At 36.7% G+C, this 25,942-nt stretch overlaps 1 protein-coding gene across 4 annotated transcripts in view; it reads left to right on the top strand.

Moving 5' to 3' along the window:
• Nucleotides 1-25,942, top strand: part of Rnls (renalase, FAD-dependent amine oxidase) — a 299,328-nt gene that overhangs the window by 222,706 nt on the left and 50,680 nt on the right. For all 4 annotated transcript variants that reach the window (XM_005385880.2, XM_013514895.1, XM_005385879.2 and 1 more), the window contains one exon: nt 5,271-5,444. In XM_005385880.2, the coding sequence (XP_005385937.1) occupies nt 5,271-5,444 (174 nt within the window). The remainder of the gene's footprint in view (nt 1-5,270; nt 5,445-25,942) is intronic.

The following is a 25,942-nucleotide window of genomic DNA, read 5'->3' on the forward strand; positions in this document are numbered from 1 at the left end:
ATCGAATGCAAATTAAAACCACAACATGACAATATCATTGCACTCCAGATTATAAAAGTAGAGAGTAGCAAATGCTGACACTGGTGTGGAATAACTGACCTCTCCTAGGCCCCTGTTGGGGGTTCACAATGATATGACCACTTTAGGAAACTGTCTGTTGGTGACCACTAAACCTAAATATACATGAACTCCATGATCCAGGAAGTCTAAGACAAGGTATACATTAGTTGTGCTGTTATGGTTTCCTCAATGACCTGAAATGCTTCAAAATGTTCACCTTTTATGGTCATTTTGGCTTTGGGGAAGAGCCAGAATTCACATGGTACCAAATCTGGTGAAAAAGTGCATGAAAACACACCATAGTGTTTTTTCAAGCCTGACTTTCAGTGGGAAAGCACTTGGCAACAGCTTTCACCGTGTTTTTGATCACACCTTGTAAAACCACTCATGAAAAAGGACTTCCAAAACTGCCTCCAAAAGTGGCAAGAGGACTGGAGTGAGTGTGTTTGAAGCAAGAGGGAGTATTTTCAGTGGGATTCATGGCAATGTGTCTTTTACTGTAATAAGTTATTACTTGATAACTTAATAAGTTTTTAAAATATAAAACTTAAAAACTGTTTTTAAAATGTAATTATTCTCCATATATCTTGTCACCCCTCGTATACTCAGAGCAATTGGATACATATGTTTCTCACATTACATTTGTATTTACCAAAACTATAGGCAATATAAATGTCTATCAACACTGGAATGGATAAATTTTAGTATATACATAAAAGCAATACTGTCCCACAATGAAAATTAACTACACCTATGTGTAGCATTTATATTACAAGCATAATATTGAGTGAAAGAAGCCATATACAAAGAATACTGTACATTCCACATCATTCCGTTTATGTGAAGTTCAAAAGTAACTAATCTATAGTATAACAATTCAAGATTACTGATTACCTGTGGCAGGGGCAATGGAATGGCTGAAAAAAGATGATTTCTGACACTTTGGTAGTGTTTATGGTTCTGGTTGATGCTTATTCTGGTGTGTTCACTTTATGAAAATTTACAAGGTATACTTTTCTTTATATATATGTTAAGCCGGTATTAGAATTTACATTCCACAATATATGAGTGTGCCTATAAGTGTGTGTATATATAGTAAAGAACAAAATTTCAACAAACTGAGTTTTAAAGATGTATTTGGCTTTTATTAGCAATTCATGAAGCAGATATCATCCACTGCACCAAACAGGAGCCCACTGGTCATGGCAGAACACTTGGTTTTATAAGACAGCTTGAGCAGGAACAAAGAAACAGTGCAAAACGCAGATTATAGTACTCACCTCAGGTTTCTCTTCTTCAGTGAGTTAATGCAGAGAGGACTTCTCTATCCTGCTGACTCAGGAGGGTCACTAGGTCAGTTGTCATTGGTTTCGGTGAACCCCTCTCAACCCCAGAAAGCTAGTCTGTTTGGAAGTGTGGCTGTCATCTCTCTCTTGATTTCTCAGAAGGTTAGATCTTACAAATAAACAGTTTAGATTTTTATTTGCTGACGTGGTAGATGAACATAACTGACATGATTTTGGGTTGACCTCTCAGTCCTGGTGCAAGAGCTCAGTCCAAATTAATGAGCTCCCATAATTTTTATTTAATAATAAGCGTACATATATACACCTAGGCATGTGTGCCTGTGTGTATCGTATCCAAATGTAACCATTCGGACTTTTTCTACTGTTAACTCTAATCCAAAACTACGGCAATACGATTTACCCCAACTCCACTCTTGCATGCCTGTAGTCTTCACTGGCAGCCAAATGAGAAGTTTGAAACAGAAGCCAGGCTATTTATGTCCCTATCTGGTAAAGCAGTGTTAGCTTCCAATGTGAATCACAATAAAGTTCTCTGAGGAGACATCTATCTCTGATAGTCTCACCACGTGAATCTGTCACTTATCCACTTAGCCTGCTTTGTCTTTATATTTCTTGTCTCCAACTAACATACCGTTTACTTGTGTGTGTGTGTGTAAATTTGCCTCGCTACCACTAGTATGTAAATGAAAGCAGGAACTTTATCTCCCTTCTTTATATCTCTAATATCTGGAAAAGTACCTGGCATAAAATAAGCAAGGATGATGGATGGATAGATACATGCATGGATAGGTGCATGCATGGATGGATGGGTGGATGGAAGAGTTTGTCATCAAAAACAGGCAGAATGTATATTATTAGCCTTTTTCATCATTTAGGAAACTCAGAGAATGAAATCACAATAGAAAACAAAGAAAATGAAATTACTGAGTGTTCTTTACAAGTACAGCCTGGGTCTCGTCTCTCTCCCTCCCCCACCTCTCCTTTCTACTGCTGTTCCACACATCTGCACATACACATACATAGACATAGGGAGATGAAGTAGGGACAGTTCTATCATGTCATGAAAGAATGAACCTAAACTGCTCTCCTCACTGCAAATTTTAGCAACTTTGTCTCATAGGCATACAATGTATTTTTATTATGTATCTTACCCATAAATAACATAATACATAATAATTATAGATAGTATGTAATATATAAATACACACTGCATATGATCACAGAGATCATATAAATCTCTACTGGCTCAGAATTAAATGAAAGTGGCACTCGGGTAAAGATTCACTACATAAGAATTGGGCTTTTTTATATAAGCTGTATGTTGTGGTCATATGTCCTTTTAAAATACATAATAATGAAGTAATTATATATATGTATATACGTATGTATTTGGGAGTAGTTTTTCAGCACAGTCAAAAACTTTTCAGACTCTAATGATAACTTTTTTATAAGAGAATATGTCCAGAAATTGAGATTATTTCAGTCAGAATCCTTGTCTCCCTGTTCACTGAATGAATTTAACCCCTCCTCTCCCAAGCAGACAAGGGCATTGAAGGTTAATTAGTCTTTCCATATAGATACCAATTACCTTTTCAAAGAGCTACCCGGTGAGATTTGCTCTTTAGCAGTTTGTCTAAAAACTAGCTAAAGGTGCAAATATGGGTGTGAGGGGAGGTCTAACTTGGTTTTCAGCCTAGTTGACCCTTCAGTTTTGGTTTAAAAAAAAAAAAAGTTTTAAGCCTTTCAGTTACTAAAGAGCTTACTACACAGTTAAGTTTAGTTGTTTTCTTTTTCTATTGCTAATTTTTTTTTGTTTAGTTGTGTTTAATTTTAAAAATGGGAAATTTAGTGGTATGAGCTGAATTTTTGGCATTTCTATCTTTCACATTTTCTCTCTTGGAAATAGTAAGTATGATATCAATTCATGACTTAAAAAACAGAATAAATAATAAATAATAAAAGCCCAGATTTCATTGAGTGTAATGAGGCCAATGTCAGAAGAGCATTTGTTCAAGTAACTAAAGCTTTTAATAAGGCAGAAAATGATAGTTGAAGAGAACAATGGCTTCTGCTTCTGAGTACAAAATGACGATTAATGTCAGAGGGGAAAGCAGTGTCAGGGTTCATTTTGGAACTCAGCTCAGAAGGAGAAAGTTGAAGGTAATGAGGATCTATCCACGGCTCTAACACGGAAACTCTGGCTTCATCCTGACGGCTCAGTGTGGACACTGTCTAAGGCAGTGCAAGTCATTTAACCTCTTCAAATCTCACTCTCCTAGCGAGAAACAATGAGGATGGCAAAAATATCTGTCTTGGCAGGGCTTTGGTGAAAATTGAATGAGGCCATAGTTCTAAAACTTAGATGGTAGCCAAGGTTGTAAGAAATGTTTATAATCATAATAGTATGCAGGATTCTTGCTGTGCTAAACAATGAATCCCACTCCTGCCTCTCTCTACTCCGAAAACCACTGCTCCAAAGTTCGCTAAAGTTGCTTCCATCCTTTACAATACATGATAGTTAAGAAATTATGTTGCCTACCAACATCCGTATTTGGGACCTAATGCTGATTCCTTCAACATTTTGCATAACATAGGAAAAAGTACGCAAAAGATACAGGAAATAGGCAGGATATATATTGTTCACCTTCTTTCATGGAGATCACAACGGGAAGCAAACACAATGAGATTATTTAATTAATTCAGGGGCAAAATCCAAGTTTTCTGCTTCTCTGTCTCCCTCCTTCTCTCCTCTGTCTCTCGTTTTGAGGTTGGCTTATTCCTATAGTTTTAAATCAGGGTAGTTTTCACTTATTAAATGAAAATTTTCCATATGTGCCAATCTAAACTAGCTTGTCTAAACCTTCAGAATAGAATGAGGCCCTTCTCTGAAACTCAAATTATTAAGCTTGTGTATATATGAATAAGTAGCTCCCTGAGACCTTAAGGTAGGGGGATTAAAGGTGAAAATTAAGGAATGGGAGAAATCTCTTCCTTCTCCACGGCAGCATAGAACGCCAGCCTGTTTTCCTAGTTTTCTGTCTATGATAGAAAAATTTACCATTTAGTGAACAGTTGTTACATGCCAAGCACTGCACTGTGCATTGTTTCATGTCATCTTCATAACAGACTGATGCATTCTGTACTATTATTGTCATTTATAGATGAAAGAACTACTGTATAATTGGAATAACCAAGTAGCTTCACAAATGTCACATATCTAGTAAGTGGTTGAGTCAGGATTTGAACCTAAGCTTGCCCAATTCTATTTCTAGACTTTTTTCCATTTATTGATTGATAAATAGTCTTTCATTTCAACTTATTTGGCAATAAGTCTCTGTTTACCTCTGTCCTTTTCTAATCTTATCCTTCTTGTGCCTTTAAAGAGTAGGGAAGTGGCCTATAACAGTTGTGGTACCTCTGCTTAAGGAACTGTTACATGTTCCACCGGCCAAAAGATGACAGGTAAACAAATGTGACATGGAGCCATTAAGGGGTCCTAACAGATGGAACATGGGCCTCCTCACTTGTCACATGATTACCATAGACTGAAATGATGTGTCAAGTATTCAGCAAAGACCTTGCCATACCATAGTGGTCAATGTATAAATTCTCTAATTTTGCCAGACAATCCAAGGATAATAACTAACATGCAAGCAACTTCAAGGCAAAGTTTGAAGACTAAAAAGTCTGGACCTTCTTCTTAAAAAAAATAAATTGTGCCAACAGCCAGAGTCATTGTGAAAAGAGATTAAAGCTGAGACTATTTTGCATTACCTTTCAAAATTCATAGTAAGTGAGGTGGAGTTGGTGGGAGCAGTTGGAACTGGCTCAGAGGAGCTTTGTAGATGATGTACTGAAAGGAAATATGATGTTTTTAAGTTTGCCCTTTTTTCTCTTCCACAGTGATTAGTGAATGCCAAAGACAGCAACTGGAGTCTGTGAGCTACTCCTCTCGCTATGCTCTGGGCCTCTTTTATGAAGCTGGCACGAAGATTGATGTCCCTTGGGCTGGGCAGTACATCACCGGTAATCCCTGCATACGCTTCGTCTCCATTGATAATAAGAAGCGCAATATAGGTCAGTGCCCCCATTATTTCCCTTAAATACAGTAACAATAGTGGGTGTAGATCATGAAAAATGCTGTTTAATTGAGTGTTGCCATTCTGAACAGAGCAAGCATTTAACTCCAAGACATAGGGGATAAAATTTAATGTCACATTTTCCCAGTCATAAAATACACAGTGAAACCAGCAAAGTTTTTCAGATCATCATTCACCACATGGTTTATATTACTGAGTTCATGAAAATAGTGTCAGAAAGTTTAAGATTTCAAAATGACCCACGTTCTATTGCTTTAATATGGATCCGTGTATATGCAAATGTATATCTTATCATCTGTTTCTTAGTAGAACTTTTGTTTTATTTGGTGTGGGCTTTTTAAAATTTGATAAGTGCTGATCTTTCATTTCTGTGGCTAGAAATAAAAGATAAATTTTGCTGTTATGAAAATATTTCACTTCAATATAATTTTATTGTTTACTTACATTTCATCTGGAAAAATAGGGTAAAATTACTTTGTATAGAATATGACTAAAATGACAGGGAAAATATTTCATGAGCGCTTTCCTAGAATGTGATGAAATCTACACTTTAACTTCCTTGTTGACGATAGTTATAAAAATTAGATGTAATGGATGCGGTGCAGGCAAAAAAAAAAAAGTGAGAGTACATTTTTATTTGTAGGATGGTTGTGATCCCTGAGTTACTGCTTTTAGTAAGTAAAATATAATGATATAAACTCTTAAATGACTGAACTCTTTAAAAGAATTGTCACTTCAGTTTGTTACAATGCTTGATGGCACCATGATGGTTTCATCGAGCCATTAGTTAGAAGTCTTGCTTGATAAAATCACCAGCTAACGTCTCTTGGCTTGCCAGAAATTTATAATGATAGAACTGGACTGGAGTGTGGTTTTTATATCACAGCACATGATCTTAGAAAAATGTTTCTTTTATAACTTAAAACTCCCTAAGAGCTGGACTGTTTATGTTAACATGATACTATATATATGTACAATCAGCAGTTCATGAAAAGCCCTATAACAACAATGGACTAAACATTTTTAACTCTGCAACTGCTTTGTTCTGCAGAAAGAAAAATAGTCCTTGATCTTCTCAAGTTATATGCTATGAGTTAGACATTATCCGTTGTGTATTGCTTCATAAGGTATCTATCAGGGTATGTAATGGTAAAAAATTAAACTTATTTATAAACAGCATAAGGGTATTGCTTATGTTATCTGCTATGTACTGAACTGTATCTCCTTCAAATTTATACGTTGAAGCACTAATTCCAATGTGATTGTATTTAGAGATAGGGGTTTTATGAGGTAATTTAGACTATACAAGGTCATAAGAGTAGAGTTTTAACTCAGTAGGATTGGTGACCTTATAAGAAGGGTGAGAGGAAAAAAAGAAGGTACTCGCCTGTGCCAGCTCTCCCACACCAAGGAATCCTCATGTGAAAACAGAGCAAGAAGGCAGCTATCTTCATACTAGGAAAAGTGCCTTCACCAGGAACCACGTCAATCAGCACTTTGTTAGACTCCTATGTTCCAGAGCTGTGAAAAAATTTCATTATTTGAGGTACCTAGTCTCTGGTATTTTGTCCCAAAACCATGCTTGGGAATAGAAGGAACCATCATTGCCTCTGTCCCTTTTTAAGAACTAAGGAAATCTTAAAAAGGTCCAAGCCAAAATTTGGATACTCAAGCAGTACAAAACCAGTCACTGGTGGTGGGGAAGATCTCGGGGAAATAAAGTAATAAGCCTAGACAAATTAAGGCTTTTTCCTAGGACTAGTATTAGGGTCCTCTCCCTCTTAACATTCTGAAGGGTCACTACCTAAATAAAATAGGGAAGTAATGGCAAGCCCTGTAGAAACAAATGTGCAAACTGCAATCCACAGCCCACTTATTTATCACAAAGGGCTGGCACTGCAACTAAGCCTGAATACTGAGGTTTCCGTAGCTTAGAAAAACAACTCTTATACTAACATCTTTTGTCTTAAAAAAAAATAATGTGTGCCATAGGTTCCCCCACCACTGAAATAGGGTTGTGTTAGAAAGAAGGAAGTAATAAAGCTAGGTTGTGAATCAGTAATGGCCATTAACTTCAAGTAAAATCATCTCTTTTGTGGGAGGTAAAGTTCCAAAATTGGCATATAAAGAAGAGAATTGCATATATTCAAAATTACCTTTGATGTCCCAAAAAACTATATGACATTATGGAGAATGACAAAGCAACTTCCAGTAAATTCAGTAAGCCATTTTTGCAACATTTAATGGTTGTTGGTTTCTTTGGGTAAGACTATATTAAATAGCTGATTTGCATTTATAGGAAAGAGATATTTTCTCCTATGAAAGGCACACAGAAAGGAAAGAAATACCAGTCATAGCTCCTAACAGAATAAATCTCCTGTACAAATATAGTGGGATGGTGTGTGAACATACCCACACTACAATACAGAAACAATTCATAAAATTGTGCAGATTCTAAAGAATGAAAAATAATATTACGACACTTTCATATGATTGACAATATTTGTAATAGAATTTCTCACATTTTTATATCAACAATCATACACACAATTTTACAACTGTAGAGCCAAGTGAGTTAGAAACCATGATTTTAACCAGGTATGGTGGGGCACACCCGTAATCCCAGTGTTCGGGGAGGCTGAGGCAGGGGGATCGTTGCAAGTTTGAGGCCAGCCTGGGGCTACAAAGTGAGCTCAAGGCCAGCCTGAACTGCATAGCAAGACCCTGTCTGGAAAAAAAAAAAAAAAAAAAAAAAAAAAAAGAAAAGAAACCATGATTTTTCTTTAGCCATCTTGGTTGTACTTCAACTGGAAGGGAATACCTGCTTCCTTTTGTCAATTGCATGGACAATTAATCTTCTTTTAGGCAAATTTTATATTATGTGAAGTCTGCAGTTGTGACATGTCCTAATAAAAAATCTGTCTTCATTTAAACAATTTTTTTCTCACTAGCTGGGGTCAGAGTACTAGGTATGTCAGATTAACTCCATATAATATAAATGTTCATATGATGTGCCTCCACTAGTTTTTACTAATATAGACATCTAACTGGGCCCATAAGGGATGTTTCTTTATGCAACTAACATTACCCCATACCTGCCCTTTATTTGAGGTGGTTGAATCAAGAATTAATACTGTAAAATACACTCTACTGCACATTACTTCTGTTCTGTCAGGTAGGGCAGCAACAAGGTGGAAGGAGGCTGGCAGGGATTTGACCACAAAATAACAGTGTATTGATATGTCTGAAAGACAGAGGATAAAGCAGTCAAAACTAGGTGAAGTTCAAGGTATAGTCATTTGTCAGATATCAATAATAAGCAGTCTGTGCAAAACTGTACAACTGGAGCCAACATTTCCCTTGGGTAAATGAACTAAGTTCCGATATGTACTAGACCCAAATTCAAGTACCGAAGACATGGGCATCACCCAATATACTGATGTGTGCATTTCCAAGCTTGTGCTGTGGAAACTAGTTCCTTGAGATGCTCTTTGGGAAGGAGGTTTGTCACCAAATAAGTTTGAAATATGCTATAAACTTTACCACTGTTTTGGAGAGTTTTGGGCAATATTAAAGGATGTTCCTAAAGAATACACCTTTTCACTTCATTTATGTATAACTTCCCAAATGTACTTGACCACGGAACATTTCATTGGAGCACCAAACCTGTGAATGTCCTTCAGAAGTGGTTTCCTAGGGCACACTTGAGAAATCCTATCTTGCTGTTGTCTTTTGTGCTTCACTTACAGGCAGGAAGAATACACCAGATAATTGAGATGGAAGATCTGGTTCTGCAGTACAGGCATCAATAAGAAGGTGCACAGAAACTTTTTTAGGGATAGAAAAACCCTTGTTTCTGATGAACTCAAATTTTATGGAACTTGAATTTAAGATTTGTAGGTTTAGGGGCTGGGGATTTAGCTCAGCGGCACAGCGCCTGCCTGGCAAGCACAAGGTCGTGAGTTCGATTCCCAGTACCAGAAAAAAAAACAAAAAATAAAGAATAAAATTTAAAAGATTTGTAGGTTTAAAAAAAAAGATCTCATTCGTGTTCACATAGTCCTATAGTTTGGATCTCAGATGTCCTCCAAAGGCAAGTGGGTTAAAGGCTTTATCCTCAGCATGGAGCTATGAAGAGGTAGAAAGTTTAAGACATTGAGTGTAGAGAGAAGTCATCCAGTTTTGGGGACATGCACTTGACTGAGGATAGTGGGACTTAACTTCCCACTTACTGTCTCTCCTTTTTGCTTCTCAGCTATGAAGTGAGCAGCCATGAAATATGCACCCCCTGCCATGATGCTCCATTGAAGTACAGGCCCAAAAACAATGACATGGAGCAGACATGAATTTGCAAACCTGTGAGCCAAAGTAAATACTTTATCTTTATGAATTGATTATCACAGAGATTTGTTACAGTGCCAGAAAACTAAGATACATGAGTAGTTTTTTAAATTATCACTGTTAGACTGTTGTCATTATTAGATTAGCATAGTGGTAAGAATTTAAACTTAAAAGAACTATATTCAAAATTTGGCTCTGAAAAGTGCCACTGATATGCTTTTTTGCATGTCAAGCTAGTTTTAATAGTAAACACATCCAGAACTTTAATGGCCTGAATATAATAGAAATTTCCTTGTAGCCCAACAGGTGCTTATGATTGGTAAGTAGTTTTATTTAAAGTGGTTATTTGGGTAATTAAATATTTAAGAAGATGGAAGCAAATAACCCTGATTTGATCCTTACACATTTTATACATGTATCAAATTATCACACTATATCCAATAAAATGTACAACTCTAATGTGTCAATTTAAAAAATCTTAAAAAGCCTTAGGAAAAAGGAGGTTATTCAGGGACCCAGGGTCCTACCATATTTAGATTGACTGTGCTCAGAGGCATTAAATCAGTGGATTGGAAAGACAATAGGGAAGACAGCATGTGGGAGGGAAAATCTAAGTACAGTTTATAACAGGTGTGCTCACATTTTGTTGTTGAAAACACAATCAGTTATGTGCACACACCAGTTCAGAAGAGAATTTGGGCCTGTAATCTTCCTAAGACATGTGACAAGAAGAAAAGGTAGATTTAGTGAACATCTACACAGTCTTTGCTACAATAGTTAGCATACATCCTTCTGTAAAAGGAACAAATTAGACATGTGGGATGCTAAATAGATTTCAAATGTAAATGTGTGAGTTCAAGGCCAGCCTGGGCTACATAGTGAGTTTAAGGACAGCCTGAACTACATAGTGAGGACCTATCTCACAAACAAATAAGTGTATGTGTGTGTGTGTGTGAATCTTAGCAGGTAGTCACCACCTATAGCAGAAACTAAGTATTCCAAGGCCAGAACTAGACTCAACAGAAAACGATTCTGTCAAAAATCACCAATGTCTGTCATGCAGAGGATATACAGAGTAAAGCTATAAGTGTGATTTACCTCGCAAGATCTCTAAGATACTTTCAGTATCTTAAATTTGTAGTCACCCTAACCAAGAGTCAAACCACCCAGATTCAGCTCAGTTCCACCACTTACTAGGTGTGTAACATTCAATAGGTCACTTAAACTATCCATTTCCTCTTCATGCAATGAGGAAAATAGTAACACCAGAGTTACTGTGTAAAAAATACTACTGTATAAATAGTTTCACATGTATATTTATCATCTTTCCATTGCTAGGACAAAAATATGTGTCATACATGGCTTAAAATAGCAAACTTATTTTGGCTCAAAGTTTTAGAGGTATCAGTTGATGGTCACTTGGCACCATTGTTTATAGCCGTGTGATAAGGCAGAAACACCATGACAGAGAGCATGGCAGAAGAAAGTTGCTCACTTCATGGCAGCCAAGAAGCAGAAGAGGAAAAGACAGAGAGAAAATACCAAGGACCAGATGTAGTCCCCAAAGTCACATCCCTGACCCACTCCTGAGGTTCAGGGGCGAGAGGATGGAGAAGTAAAGAAAGAGACAGAAAGCTGAGGTCAGGTAGAGCCCTTTCTCCAGCTGGGAGGAAAGGAACTCCTGAACCACTGTAGAGTGTTTATTTATGTACTCCAGAGGTTAATGTTAATTTCAACCCTTCTGCCTAGCAAATTTGTATGGCTTACCTGAGCACCTCACATTTTCAGAGCTGGAACAACTTTTTTCGTGGCTTGCCTGGGGAGCTCTTTGTTCTCCCACAGGCCTTGCCTCACCCTTGGCCTTGCCTCACCTTGGCACATGTGATCAATTTCTGGCTTCAACCGCTCCCTACAACTTCCCACTAGTACTATCAAACTATGAGCCCATCTGTGGATTAATCACTGACAAAGTTAGAATCTTTATGACCCATTCACCTTTTGAAAGCCCCACCTTTGAACATGGGAATGTTAGGGTGACGTTTTAGAACTAAACCATAATAACATGGCACTTAGCAAATAAATCATTATATGTGATACCTACTATTATAAACATTCCAGTCTTTAATTTAGATATTATATTCTCTAAACAAAGGTATAAATATAAAGGTCTAACTTAGGTCAATGCAGTCCTCTTACCAATACAGATAGGAGTCAGGACAGATTAAATGAATAAAACATATAAATGACTTAGAAAATGATTGATCAGAATTTTAGCATGCTTCCCTGTACACTATCTGGAGAGTGTTAATGATCAATAAAGTAGCCAGTAGGTACAATCTAAAGAGATTAATACAACCTGAAACTCTAGAAATGTGATGGTAATTGACTATAATTACAGAGTTTTCGATATCTCATCAAAGAAAATAATCCAACTTGTTCAGAAATAAGATAAGCAAATGAGCAAATTTTTTATTGTCCAGAATTTATCCTTATAAGAATTTTATTGTTAAGATCCTTGAATAACAAACACTAATATACTGCCATGTATAACACATTTAATGACCATTTTGCAAAAGATGCAGAAATTTTATTCCATACAGATTTATTACATTAACTTTTTATAAAAGACAAGGGCATAATATGAAATCCTGTAAATAATTGGGATGGACCTGAGATTTTAAAGCTGGTCGCATTATGATCACTTAGTGAGTTCATAATTATTCATTAGTCATGAGATTTGACAGCATAAAATGGTCTACTTTAGGATTTGAATAACTGTGAAGTTACTTAAACTTTCAGAAAATACAAGCCATATCAGTAAAGTTCTACACATAGAACAAAAGAAGGAAAGGGAGGAAGAGAACTGCAATCATGAAAGCATGTCAGGTTTCTTCTTTAGCCTTTATTTTAAAAAATCAGAACTCTCAAATTAAACAACAATCACATTCTAAAGTAACAAGCAGTAATCAGTTAAGAACATCATATTATGAAAGACACAGCAGTTTGTAATTCAATTATGTAACTGATGCTTTCCATATAAATAAGTTAAGGCAATTTAATGAACAGCAGTCCAATACTAATTGTAAATATCTACCTTGTTATTACAGTGATGCTATAAAATAGAACATAATTTATAATACCAGATTTCGGGGTAGTCTCAGGAAAAAAATATGTGTATATGTTTATGTGTGTGTAAATATATACATACTCATATATGTGTACTTAATATATGTATACTTAAAATATTTCTTGTCATTTAAATTAACAGGCATGTTATAAAATAAGACTTATTTCACATGTTTCTCACATTTAAAAGCAAAAATAACCTTTCATTAGAGAATGAAATAACTCAGCACATTTTGTAAGGAGGACATTTGCACACAAAGTAAAAACAAACAATAGACCCCTTTCAGCCTCTGGTTTCCCTGTCAAGCTGTCCTCAGAGGAAAAGATTTACATCTAAGATAATACTTGTCCACCCACTTGCCAAGCAACTTACTATGAAAATCAATGCCAGGGATTGAAAGAAAGTGGAAAATCAGCTAAATATATGCATCGAAAATAGAGCTTAAAAATGTCTTACGGAGTATATTACGGGAATGTGTGTGTGTGTGTGTGTCTGTGTGTGTCCCCATCCTATGGCAATCTCTTTCAGCAAAATTGAATTCCTAGGTATTTGATTTGTATGTTTTCTATTCTTGATTTATTCAGCTGAACAAATACGCATAAATATGCTTTGAATGCCTTCTGTATGCCAGGCATTGTGCTAAGTACAAACTAGGGAATATTTTGTCCCTACCCTCGCAAAACAAAGATTCATGAAGTCTGTTCAAATGAAAACTCCTAAAGAAATACATAGATACATGAGGCCCTGTTGGACTAGTGATATACTGTCCAGTAAGTGTTTTCACAAGTCCAAAGCAATGTACTGATCTACAGTGTTAATGCACATCCGTGATCAAAACCAGGAAAGGGTACATTGCCTTTTGACAGTATTATGAGTTTTCAAAACAATACTTAAGACTTTTTGTCAATATAAACCCACTAATCTCCTTCATTTAGGTGAGAAAATGAAAAATGGCACATTTAAATCCATGAATAAATCAGAAACTGTAGTATGACCTATTATTTAACTTTCTCCTGGGGTTACCAAAAAGTTCATTGGATGCAAATAAGTCATGAAATGTCCAAGAAGCAGTGAGAAAATGGGTAAAGAAAGCTTGGAATCTACAACTGTCTGGGGTTTCTATAGCTATAAAGAATTAAAAATGACAGATTTGTGTGACATCTGCACTAAGTGAAGCCTGGGCGCTAAACACTGTAGGTCTCTCTGTATCAGCACCCCACCTTTGATTTCTGCCCACCCTGCCCTCTGAGAATAGTATGTGTTGTCACTTGTGGTACTGGCATAAACTTAGAATGATCAGGCTGAGATTTACAAAGACCTTCAGGTTGGCCAAGAATTGGTACTGAACATAAAAGCCAGATGTGTTGATGACTTATTATAACTTTCATCTACTTCTGTGGAGGAGGAGGCAGGAAAGAAAATCAGATCTTTTTTGTGATGAATAAACATACAAACCTGAAATTTACTCATCATAGATGAGAACAACAGAAAACTGCTTTCAATTGAGAAAGAAAACAGCAAGAATTAACTCCACTGCCTGTTGGCTTTGTAAAGGGATGCAGTGGACGGATGTAAAGCCAAGGAGGAAAAAAGCAGCAAGGCACCCAGGTGGGAATCAGTACAGTCCCTCAGACCACTAACAAAGGTCAAGGAATAGAGGTGTGACTGTACTATGGTGAAGGAACTGCTGTACTGATCATAATATCAGCTAATTTGTACCATTTGTAATTCCAGTCCTTTAAGCTAAATGGTTCTTTCATCTGCTGAGGATCTGGAAAGATCATATACCGGTTTGGCAATGAGAGAAAGCAGAGCTCCAAGGCTCTGCTTAAGAATATTTAAGACATCTTGAAACACTAGGGAGGAGAAGGGATAGAGAAGGGGAAAGAAGAAAAAACCTAGATGATGAGAGGCTGGTTTGACCTATGAGGTTAACATGTGGGTTTTTAAATTGTTTGCTGCAGAGTGTAATTTTTGACCCTCCCGCAACTCCCTACAACCTCAATATGGCCCTGGTATAAGCAATTGCTTTACACCCATGGTTGCTTGCGGCGGGGGGGGGGGGGGGGGTCATTTGTAAATTAAGATAGCCCAGACACTCCAGACACTTCTTGAAGTATCTAGGTTAATATTAGATAGGAACTTAATGGTTTCTTTAGGTTGGTTCCTTTGCAGAAATGTATTGGCTGAGTAAATGGCAATTGTCACATCTAAGAACCCTCTTTTGAATTAAGACAGAACACATCTTTCTGGACTTCAAATATAAAAAGCTCAACTTGCTCTTTCCGTAATACCTGCAACCATGTCAATCTCTTCAGAGATGGAAACTGAAAAAAGGCTGTCTCCGTGGTACTGAGCTGTTCTGAAGGTTATGAAGTTAAGTTCTTACTGTGGTCTGAAGTGAAGCTGTCAACACTTGAAGTTGTCAGCCAGGGCAAAAGTAATGCGTGCTGCTCTACTTCCCAGACGAGTGCCTGGCTTTCATCATGCTGGAGGCATCTCAAAACCTTCACAACTTGAGAACAGTATCGTAAAACTGCATAAAACTCAGACAGCTTGTGAGTCTCAGGTCCAGGGAAGTGGTAAAGAATTGAGCTGGATGAAAGCTTGACAAGTCTTGGCTGTGGTCCATTTTTATCTGTGACCATTACAACACTATCCCGGAGTGACATGATTAGTCCTTTACCTGAAGCTCCCTCAGAAAATTTTTGAGCACTTTTCATCCTATCCAGGTTTCCTCCTCAGATCAATCTAAATGTCTCAAGGGCTAAAGAAAGTAATGTAAACTGGCTGCAAAGCCTGGTGCTTTCTCCAAAATTAATTCTCTCCTTTAATGGGAATATATGCCACTCTCCATTATACATACTATCCACCTGCGGACCTGTCTTATCTTTATCAAAGTTTAAAAAGGTAAGAGGTAGTCATGAACTTCATAATAGGAGTGTTTCTTTGGCGCTTAATAAATACTGTACTTGCTGAGCTAGTTTTATTGCCCTTCCCTGGACCTGAAATAACACTGAAAATTAATACTCAGCATTGGTAAGGACAAGTAATGGCTAAACAGCACATTGTTTATCCCTATAACCATCCACATATCTGTTACCACTACCCTTTGAATCATACAAAATGAATGAGCTCTCTATTTATGCTGAATTTGGAAACTTGAAGAACATATATGCAGGTTCTTGGTAATTAGAATACCTTAAGTCTCACTCTGGATGGTTTATGCTATGTTAAGAACATTAGGAATTCTTGACTATGTAGTGTTACCAGTGAGAGTCTTATTAAGCCTACTTCTCAAAGATGTACAAGTATGCTCAGTAACAGTTTTACCATCATCCCTAGGGAATGCACGTCTGCTTTGAATGATGCCCTATAATACAGACCTTGGTCCAAGGTTGCACTTCAAAGAATCCCACTGTTCTTTTTGTGAACAATATTTCTTTTTAATACGTAGTTGAAGAACAACTGTGCTCCAGCTGAGATGTTTAACTTAGAAAATATGTGATAAACTCTGCAATGTGCCATTTCTGTACTGCATTTTAGCAGTTATCTCTTTAAATATCAGAATAATATGAAAATGATATCTTGCATAGAAATTGTGCTGTAAATGATAAGTTTGTTGTAACCCAAGCTTGGTGAGTGATGAATACTTTATTGTATAATTTATGAGTAGTATAAAATAACCAATATTAGCCAGTGTAGTACAGAAGACTTTGGGATCACACAGATGTAGTTTCAAATTGTAATTTAATGGTTAGACTCGGGTTGAATCATATGATATTGCCGCTATCTTTGTAGATTAAAAATGGTCCAATGCCAGCATCTTCATGGGGCTCAGTTAATATCTCTGTAACCATATGTGAGTTTCTGAACCTGTCTGAACTTCACTTACCTGCACTGTAAGTGTAATGTCTCCCAATAAAGGTATAGGTTGAATGAAATAGTATATCCCAAGCTCCTGATACTATGCCTGCCACATATTATGTATACAAGTGCTCTTTGTAAAGACTGTCATTTGCAAGTTATTCTATGATTTCAGCTTATCAATCATACAAACTTTTTCATTTTAAGAAAGAGAAAAGGAAAGTACCAATAGTGCATTATAGTTAAGTAGAATCTTTTTTAAAAAATAATAGTAATACTTACGCATTAGGGTGGCTAAACAATATCTCACTACCTAAATAAAATATAAAACTTAGACAACATTAAGTTAGGTGCAGTTCTTCTTTCTCTTTATGGAATCTCTTACTACTTTCTAGATCAGGTCTCTCTCACTATGTAGCTTAGGCTGAACTTGAACTCACTATGTAGTCCAGGATGGCCTCAAACTCATGGCAATGTTCCTGCCTCAGCCTCCTGAGGGCTAGGATTATAGGCATGCATCACCATACTCAGCTTGTATCACTTTTTGAATAAGAACTCTTTCAAAAATTACAGTTCGAAATATCTGAGAAGAGGGGCTGGGGATTTAGCTCCGCGGCACAGCACCTGCCTGGCAAGCGCAAGGTGGTGAGTTTGAGTCCCAGTACCGGAAAAAAAACAAAACAAAAAAAAAAAATCTGAGAAGAGTATGAGGTAAGTTATCAGCAACTCAAAGAACTAAGACTAATTCAAGAGCAGGTTTCAAAGTCTGAATGCAAAAAATTACTGTATTGCATTGCATAAATTCTTCATATCAGTTAGCATTTTTAACACTGTTCAGCATCACCAACTTTTTAATTTTATTTCTTTCCATTTCCTGCAGGTGTGACATTATTGAGTCAGTTCACCCTAAAGAGCCCTTTGGTTTATTTTATTTTTTTTTTTTATTTTAAAGATAAAAGGAGGGAAACATTAACAGACATACAACATTTTACAACATATCACAAGCACAATACAGACAATACAGAGTTACAAACAAAGTGGTAGGGAATTAACAATGGTGGTTGTATTACCTATTGATATCTTCAAAGTGGCTTCTCATGAAAACAGATATAAACATGCAATACTGGTCAACCAAAGACTCATTGACAGTTTCTTTCAGCATAGAAATAGAAGACAGAAGAACAACCATGTTATCTATCCTGTATATACATACATACAAAATTTCTCCTTCATTCCCTTGTCTTTTCCCACATCCCAGAAGCCCTTTACTCTTCAGTGGTTTCCTATCATTTCACAGTGTCTATCATACCTCCGAGTTTAAATTAACTCTTTCAAGTTTTACACTAGTGACACAATGTGGTGCTTGCACATGTATGTTTGATTTATTTCACTTATGAGTATGGTTTCTAGTTGTGACCATTTAAATATAAAGGCCTCGAGTTTATCTTTCTTTACATCTGAGTAATATTCCATTATATAAAAGTACCATAATTTTCTTATCCAATCCTCGGTGGATGGACATTTGGGCCCTTTGGTTTATTACCAGCAACTTTCTTATTATTAAGTGAACTGAGAAGGCTTTGATATGCCCTCTAAGATCATATGTGGGCCTTGCTATCTTTAATGACCATTGTCTCTACAGACATAGGTATTCATTTATATAGTGAGAAGTATCCACTTGTACTGTATTGGACATTGAATTTCCTGAAAAATATGAATAATTATTAAACCTTAGAATCTGCAGAGACTCTATTGAAATTCTGTTAATATTTATAACTGAGCTGTGGGACTAGGGGAATTCTTCAGTATAAAATATTCCAAATTCATGTTGTAAGAAAGCAGCGTCCTTGAATTTAAAATATAGTTTTCCTCACTGAAATAGATTTCTGTTATAAATATACTTAGTGAATTCTTTGTTGCTGTTGATATGTATCCGTATATATTTAATAGGGGCAGAAAAGACATTTTAGAACCTTGAGCTCAACTGAACTTAATTCACTCTTTTTATTAAAAATAAAGCGCTGTTTGTTTCCTTTTCCACTATATTCATAGTAGTGGTTTCTCTGGAGTTGGAAGCAGCATCATAAAGATTACAGTCCCTTTGACTTAAGAACTTTTGCCAAATCTCCAAATCCAGTCATTTTTTCTGTCAGAATACAACAGGAAGCATAATTCCTTTTATTAGGGAAGAAGATAAGAATGGGCGCAGTAACACAGTGGATTCCCTCTGCAGAAAGGAGCAGGAATGTCTTTACATTATCATAAATAAAAACTTCACCATCTGACTAGTCTCAGTTTTTTAAATTCAACATAATGTCAAGCCAAAAAGTTCTCTTTTATGAATCAAATTAACTGGAGCAAAGCTTTAGGTCAAATCCTCAACTCAGGGATATATTTCATCCCTTCTCAGAATCCTTTTGAACAGTTACCAATCTAAAGCTGAACTCAATTATGCAACTTTAGTGATAAAGTGATATCCTTAGAGCCAAACCAGTATGCTGGCTCAAGGGGAAAATCCTTGCCCAATTCAGGAAAATAGTCCAATCATAATACCACTCAGCACACAAAATTCCATATAGGGCACAATGCTGAGTAGACCAGAATATGAGGTATAATAAAGGGTGGCTACGTCTTGCTGGTGAGTATTGGGCAAGTGGAGCATTTTAGGGGGCTGTCATCATAGAAAACCGGGGCTTTGTACACACTGTGGAGGAAGAACTACAGAGGGAGATGGAAAACCAAATGTGAGCTAAGACAAACGCTCTGCTCTGGGGACCTGAGTAAGGCGCAATTAAAGAACCATTGAAATCCTTTCGTTTTCCTTTTGGCAGTGCAAATAAAAGCTGCAACAGGCTTAAAATCTCCTTGTATCCCAGGATAAATAGATGTTTTCAGAAAACTTGGGAGGTCTTAGCCAAAGAAAAACTGCTCTTAAGCAGATCCTGAAATACAAGCCGTCCCACTAAATGTGGCCTTTTCTTTAAATAGGCAGATCTTATGGAATTTTTGAATGAACTAATGCAGTGAAAGCAGAGGAAAAACCATGTCCTCCTTGAATAGAAATCAGAAACACTTGTGAGAGTTGTTTTAATTTTTTTTTTAAATTCATTGTCCTCTACACTGGTTCAGTTGCCTACCTTCACAGTTCTGGGCTTGCCTCTGTGGTCTTCCCTGTTTCTGAAAATGGAACCCCCAGTCTCCTTGCTGTTTCAGGAAAAAAGCAGAATCTTTTTTGGTTGCTTCCTCCCCACTTCAGTGATCATTATATAACTAAATCATATTGATTTCGCCTCCAAAGTAGATGTTGAACTCACTTCTCTTTGCTGCCACTGTCGCTACCAAAGTGCTGTCTCAGACGCGCCGGCTGGCCTCTCTATATTTCTTCTCTCCAGGGCATTCTCCAGAGCCAGAGCGATCTGCTCAAAAACCCCATCTGTTCGTGCCACTAACGTCACTGTTCAAAGCCCTTTCATACCTTTCCTTTGTACAAAAGATTAAATCTCCAGTCCTTAATATGCTTAAAAAGGTACTGACTGATTTAGTCCAGGAGTCAGAAAACCTTTTCTGTAAAGGTCAGATAGTAAATGCTTAAAACTTGATGATCCAATCTCTGTAGCAACTACTTAGCCCTACTGATGTAATGCAAGCTATACATACATTATAAAGGTTCGGGCATGGCTGTGTTCCAATAAAATTTTATTTACAAATACAAGTAGTAGCAGAAATTTGGCATACAAGCCATAGTTTGTCACCCCTTGATCTAGCATATCGTAAGATCAGCCTCTCTAGTTACAGCTTGCTTTTTCACCAGGCAGAGATTTTTCCCACTACAAGACCTTGGTTCATTCCTCTTTCTCGGCCTAAGTTATTTAAGTGTCACTCCAACAAAAGTCATTTCTGAATTGCCAATTCAGATTTTCCTGTTGTGTTCTTGTAAAGGATCCTATATTTTAAATAACTATACATTGATTTATGTGATCATTTGTTCCATATCTATTTTACCTTCAAATTATAGGATAAGTTGAATTTGCATTGCTTATCCTTGTATCTCCAAGATTTGGCACTCTGCTTAACATACAGTAAGTTCTCAATAAAATAGTTATTAAGGGAATAATTTATTCATACCTGACCAAAACTTGAGGGAGGGAAACAAAAGATAATTTGGGTATCTCAGGTATGAAATATGAGATGTTTTCCTTGCAGTCCATTCATCCCCATGAGATATAACTTTATAAATTCTGTACTTAAAATAAAGAATATGTGCTAGTTATAGTAATTAATAGGCATGCCCTCAACTCAGTGCTACACAGGCACTTGCAGTTGACGCATATTCAGATGCAGGCTAACAGCTCTATTTCAGCTGGCAGCTCTACCACCTGGAATGGGAGTCCTAAAATAAAGTAAGAAAGAAATGCTGGAGGCATGGCCACTTTCACCAGCCTTGGCCTAGATGTGGCACACTTCACTTACCCTCCTAGTCCACTGACCAAAACCAGTTACCATACCTGGCTCCAACTTTACTGCCAAGGAACTCTCAGGGAGCACATGGACGGTTTGGTGAGTGTGGAGTATCTCTGCCAAAGACGTTTCCTACCATGAAACCGAAGGGCTCTGGAGAGGATTCTATATACCATAATTTGGCATACTCTAGCTTATACATTTGAACCATTTAAAAAAGCTTTTCTTCACCTTAAATTCCTGTCACTTATGTTCATATCTCAGTGTGTAGTGATTATAAGTGTCTTACAATCAGGCTTCCCCAGGGCCTCCTGTGTTTAGTAAGACAAATGCTTATTTTAGAAATAATTTCGTGTTCTGACCATGCATTTAACATATATCCGTTAAGGTTCATTCATTTTAAAAGAATGATATGAGACAGTTCTTTTAAAGCTGAAGATCAGATTCCAAATATTTATAAAGAAAGGAATGTGTGTAAGCTGTCTTTCCCTCCTCCAAATTATTTATGTTTGTATAAATAATTCATTGCTTATACATTCAGTGAGTATTTGTTGTACTCTAGCTATGGAACCAGGCATTGTTCAGGAAGTTTTGGTGAGTAAGTCTAAATTCTCGCTCTTAACTAGTGCTTGCACCCAATAGGAAATAGTAAAATATATCCCTACATAATCATAAAAAGTTAGGATTCCTGATAAGCAGAATCTCAGTAGTGCTTAACCCAATATTTTCTTTCTTGGACCTGTTTTTATATTTTTATGAAATGTTTGAAAAGAAATATTTTAAATTCTATGCACTGGAATGTTCGTGGAGTTGGAATAGTGGTATGTTAGTGAGACATTGTCTTTTCATCTGGCCACTAATCCTAGTTGGTCTTTAGCAGTATAAGTTATAAGAATATAAAAATGTATCTTGTTTTAAAGGGGCAGTTATAAACTCTGAGACTATATCTGCTCCATTCTGTGGGGTGGAAATAGTTCTCCAATTTGAAATCAGTGTCCTGAGGTAGCTGGCCTGAACATATTCCTCTGGAGAGATCTGTCTCACAAAGCCAGATCTATTTCCTACACATGAAAATAGAGGGAGGAGCCTAAGGAATGTGGGTAAGGAGGAACTACAACATGAATGTGTGCTAATTGTTTCTCAAACAACAAATGAGAAAACGTTTGTCTTTTACTAGAACTTGTTGCTATGTAAACAGCAAAGAAAAGTATCTACAGGCTGAATTTAGGACAACTTAGATCAGAGTTTGAAAAGTATAAAGAAATGCAATTCAAAACTAAATCAGTGTTGCTGATTTCTTTCATCTGTTAAACAAATTACCATAAGAAGACCCTGACCATTTGTGAGCTGTTCTGAGCTCTTTCAATAAAGAAAAGAAATATGAAAATGAATTTGTGTGGGCTGTGTGTGTGTTTTCCTTTCTAAAACTAGGAATACTCCCTCCCATCTCCCCTGGGCCCAGCAGTACCTATCATCTCTCACCGCTATATAAATTGGCCATTTCTGTCTATCAGCTTGTCTGTTATGCACTCTTATCTGCTGAGAAAACTGGAAACAATACTTTTATCTTATATCATCACACTTAGGACTTGCAGATGCCCTTAGAATCAATAGAAAATTATTGCCACCCTCCTGACCGTTTGCTATAGTCTCTATCCAGCACTCATAGGTATTGTGGGGGTAAACAATATGTTTATAATGTAGGTAGTTTGGATTACTGGTGAATGTTATCATTTACTGGCTCATCTGGCTAGAGAAGACAGAGCACATGTCTGTGAACAATTTTCCGTTGCTTACTGAAAGATTATTTTGTAAATTTGTATACATGTACTTATAGTACAGCTATGGGAAAAACATCTTCTGAAACTGGAAGTATGAACTTTAGAGTTCTCATTTTATTATCTACTCATCATGTGGGTTTTTTCACAGTTGTTTACATTTAACTAAATGCCTATGAAAATGGTTATCTTATACAGAGGCTGTTTATAGGATATCTGTGTGGCTTGTTAAACATAAAATACCCAAACATATGTAGCAAACATATGTAAACAAGGATTACAAATATACATGTGCCTTGGTGTTTAAACTTCCCTTCCTAACCTTTATTTAAAATGGAAAATGTGTACATTTACAGGTCTACTAGTACTCACAGGCCTAGAATAAACAAGTCAAAGGCTAAAAGAAGTAAAGAAACTAAAAGTATCTTAATTCTTAAAAACTAATTTTTCCAGCTCAGTGATAGGAAGGTTTCTGGGGGTCACTTGTGGAGCCAGCACTGTAGTAGCTTAGCTATAAGTGTCCAGTGCTCTGAGATTCTGATGTGCCTCCACTCTGTCTAGTGCTGCTGACCCCATCCTGTTTATTAAGTAGACAGAGGAGAGCTTGCTTCATCTACCCATATGCCCTAGGTGCTGGGAATATACAGCCAAGTACCATATTTGACAAACATGATTGCTTATTACTATTTGCTAGATTCTGAAGTCGCTATTAGAACTGTAAAACAGCATTTCTAAGACTTAACAGTAAAAGAAAAAAACACTGAATAACATTATCTTAGCTTTACAGAGAACTTACATTTTGAGGTAGTTTTTTTCATTACTAAAAATCAACTCACAGGAAGGTTTTGCTTGACATGAAGGGATCACTGGTCAACCTGTTTTGTACTTGCAAGCTCCACATGAAGTTATTTGGAACAAATTCAACCTGAAGTACCATGATATTCTACTTGCTTCCTATTTTTTTTTAATTTTAAAAATAAAAGGAGGAAAACATGAACAGACAGACAACCTTTTACAAAATAGCAAAAGAACAGTACAGACAATACAGAGTTACAAAGTGGTAGGAAATTAACAATGCTTGTTGTATTACATATTGATATCTTCAAAGTGATTTCTCATGAAAACAGAGACATGCAATATTGATCAATCAAGGACTCATTGACAGTTTCTTTCAGCCAAGAAATAGAAGACAGTAGAACAACTATGTTATACATACCTACAAAATTTCTCCTTCTTTCCCTTCTCTTTTCCCCCATCCCAGTTGCCCTTTACCCCTGAGTGTTCTTCTGTCATTTCACAATGTCTATCGTACCTCCTAGCTTAAATTAACTCTTTCAGGCTTTACACTAGTGAGACATTGCGGTGCTTGCACATGCAGGTCTAATTTATTTCACTTATGAGTATGGTCTCTAGTTGTGACCATTTACCTATAAAGGCCTCAAGTTTATCTTTCTTTACAGCTGAATAATATTCCATTCTATAAAAGTATCACAATTTTCTTATCCAATCCTCAGTGGATGGACATTTGGGTTCCTTCCACAATTTAGCAATCACAAATTGTGCTGCTGTGAACATAGGTGCACATATGTCATTGAGATATGATGTTTTCAGATCTTCTGGGAAAATACCCAGAAAGGGATAGCTGGGTTGAATGGGACCTCTAGACCTAGTTTTCTGAGGAATCTCCAAACTGGTTTCCACAGGGGTTTCACCAGTCTGCATTCCCACCAGCAGTGGAGAAGGGTTCCTATTTCTCCATAGCCTTGCCAGCATTTGTTATTGGTTGATTTCTTAATGCTAGCCATTCTTACTGGGGTAAGGTGGAATCTCAGTGTTGTTTTAATTTGCATTTCTCAAATGACTAATGATGTTGAACATTTTCTTATGTATTTATTTGCCATTTGTATTTCCTTATCTGAGAATTGTGTATTCATCTCCACTGCCCATTTTTGGACGGGGTCTTTGAGTTTGGGGGGCCTGATATTTTTTAATTATTTATATATTCCAGATAGAAGTCCTTTGTCTGACAGACAGTCAGCTAAGATTTTTTCCAAGTTTGTGGGTTTTCTTTTTACTCTGCTAGTGATTTCTTAGATGTGCAGAAACTTTTCAGTAGGATGAGATCCCAGCTGTTGATTCTTTCAAGTGTTTCACATGCAATTTGGTTTTTGTTCATGAACTCTCTGCCTACCCCTATGTCTTCAAGGTTTTTACCTACTTCCTCTTCCAACAGATGTAGTGTTTCTGTTTTAATATTGAGATCTGTGATCCATTTTGACTTGAGTTTGGTGCATGGTGATAGGCTTGGGTCTATTTTCAGTCTGTGGCAGGTAGCAGGCCAATTTTTCCAGCACCATTTATTAAAGAGGCTATCATTCTTCCAGTGAGATTTTTGGCCCATTTATCAAAGATGAGGTGGCTGAGTGTGTTTTGGGTTGTGTCTGTATCTTTCAGTCTGTTTCATTGATCCTCAGGTCTGTTTTTTAGCCCATATCAGGTTGATTTTATTACAGTAGCTTTGTAGTATAATTTCAGGACAGGGATTGTGATTCCACCTGACTTGTCCTTGTTACTCAGGATTGCTTTTGCTATTCTGGGTCTCTTCTGGTTCCAGATGAATTTAAGGTATGTTTTCTTGAGATCTGTGAGGTATGCTAATGGTAGTTTGATGGGAATTGCATTGAATCTGTACAGCAGTTTTGTTAGTATGGCCATCTTCACAATGTTGGTTCTTCCTATCCATGAGCAAGGAATATTTTTCCATTTACTGAAATCTTCTTCAATCTCTTTTTTCAGAGTACTGAGTTTTCATTGAAGAGATCTTTTACTTCTTTTGTTAGATGGATTCCTAAATATTTCGATTTCTTGGATGTTATTGTGAAAGGTATGGTTTCCTTAATTTCT

The sequence above is a fragment of the Chinchilla lanigera genome, unplaced genomic scaffold (genome assembly GCF_000276665.1).
Source record: "Chinchilla lanigera isolate Chin_1 unplaced genomic scaffold, ChiLan1.0 scaffold00024, whole genome shotgun sequence".
Taxonomy (NCBI): Eukaryota; Metazoa; Chordata; class Mammalia; order Rodentia; family Chinchillidae; genus Chinchilla; species Chinchilla lanigera.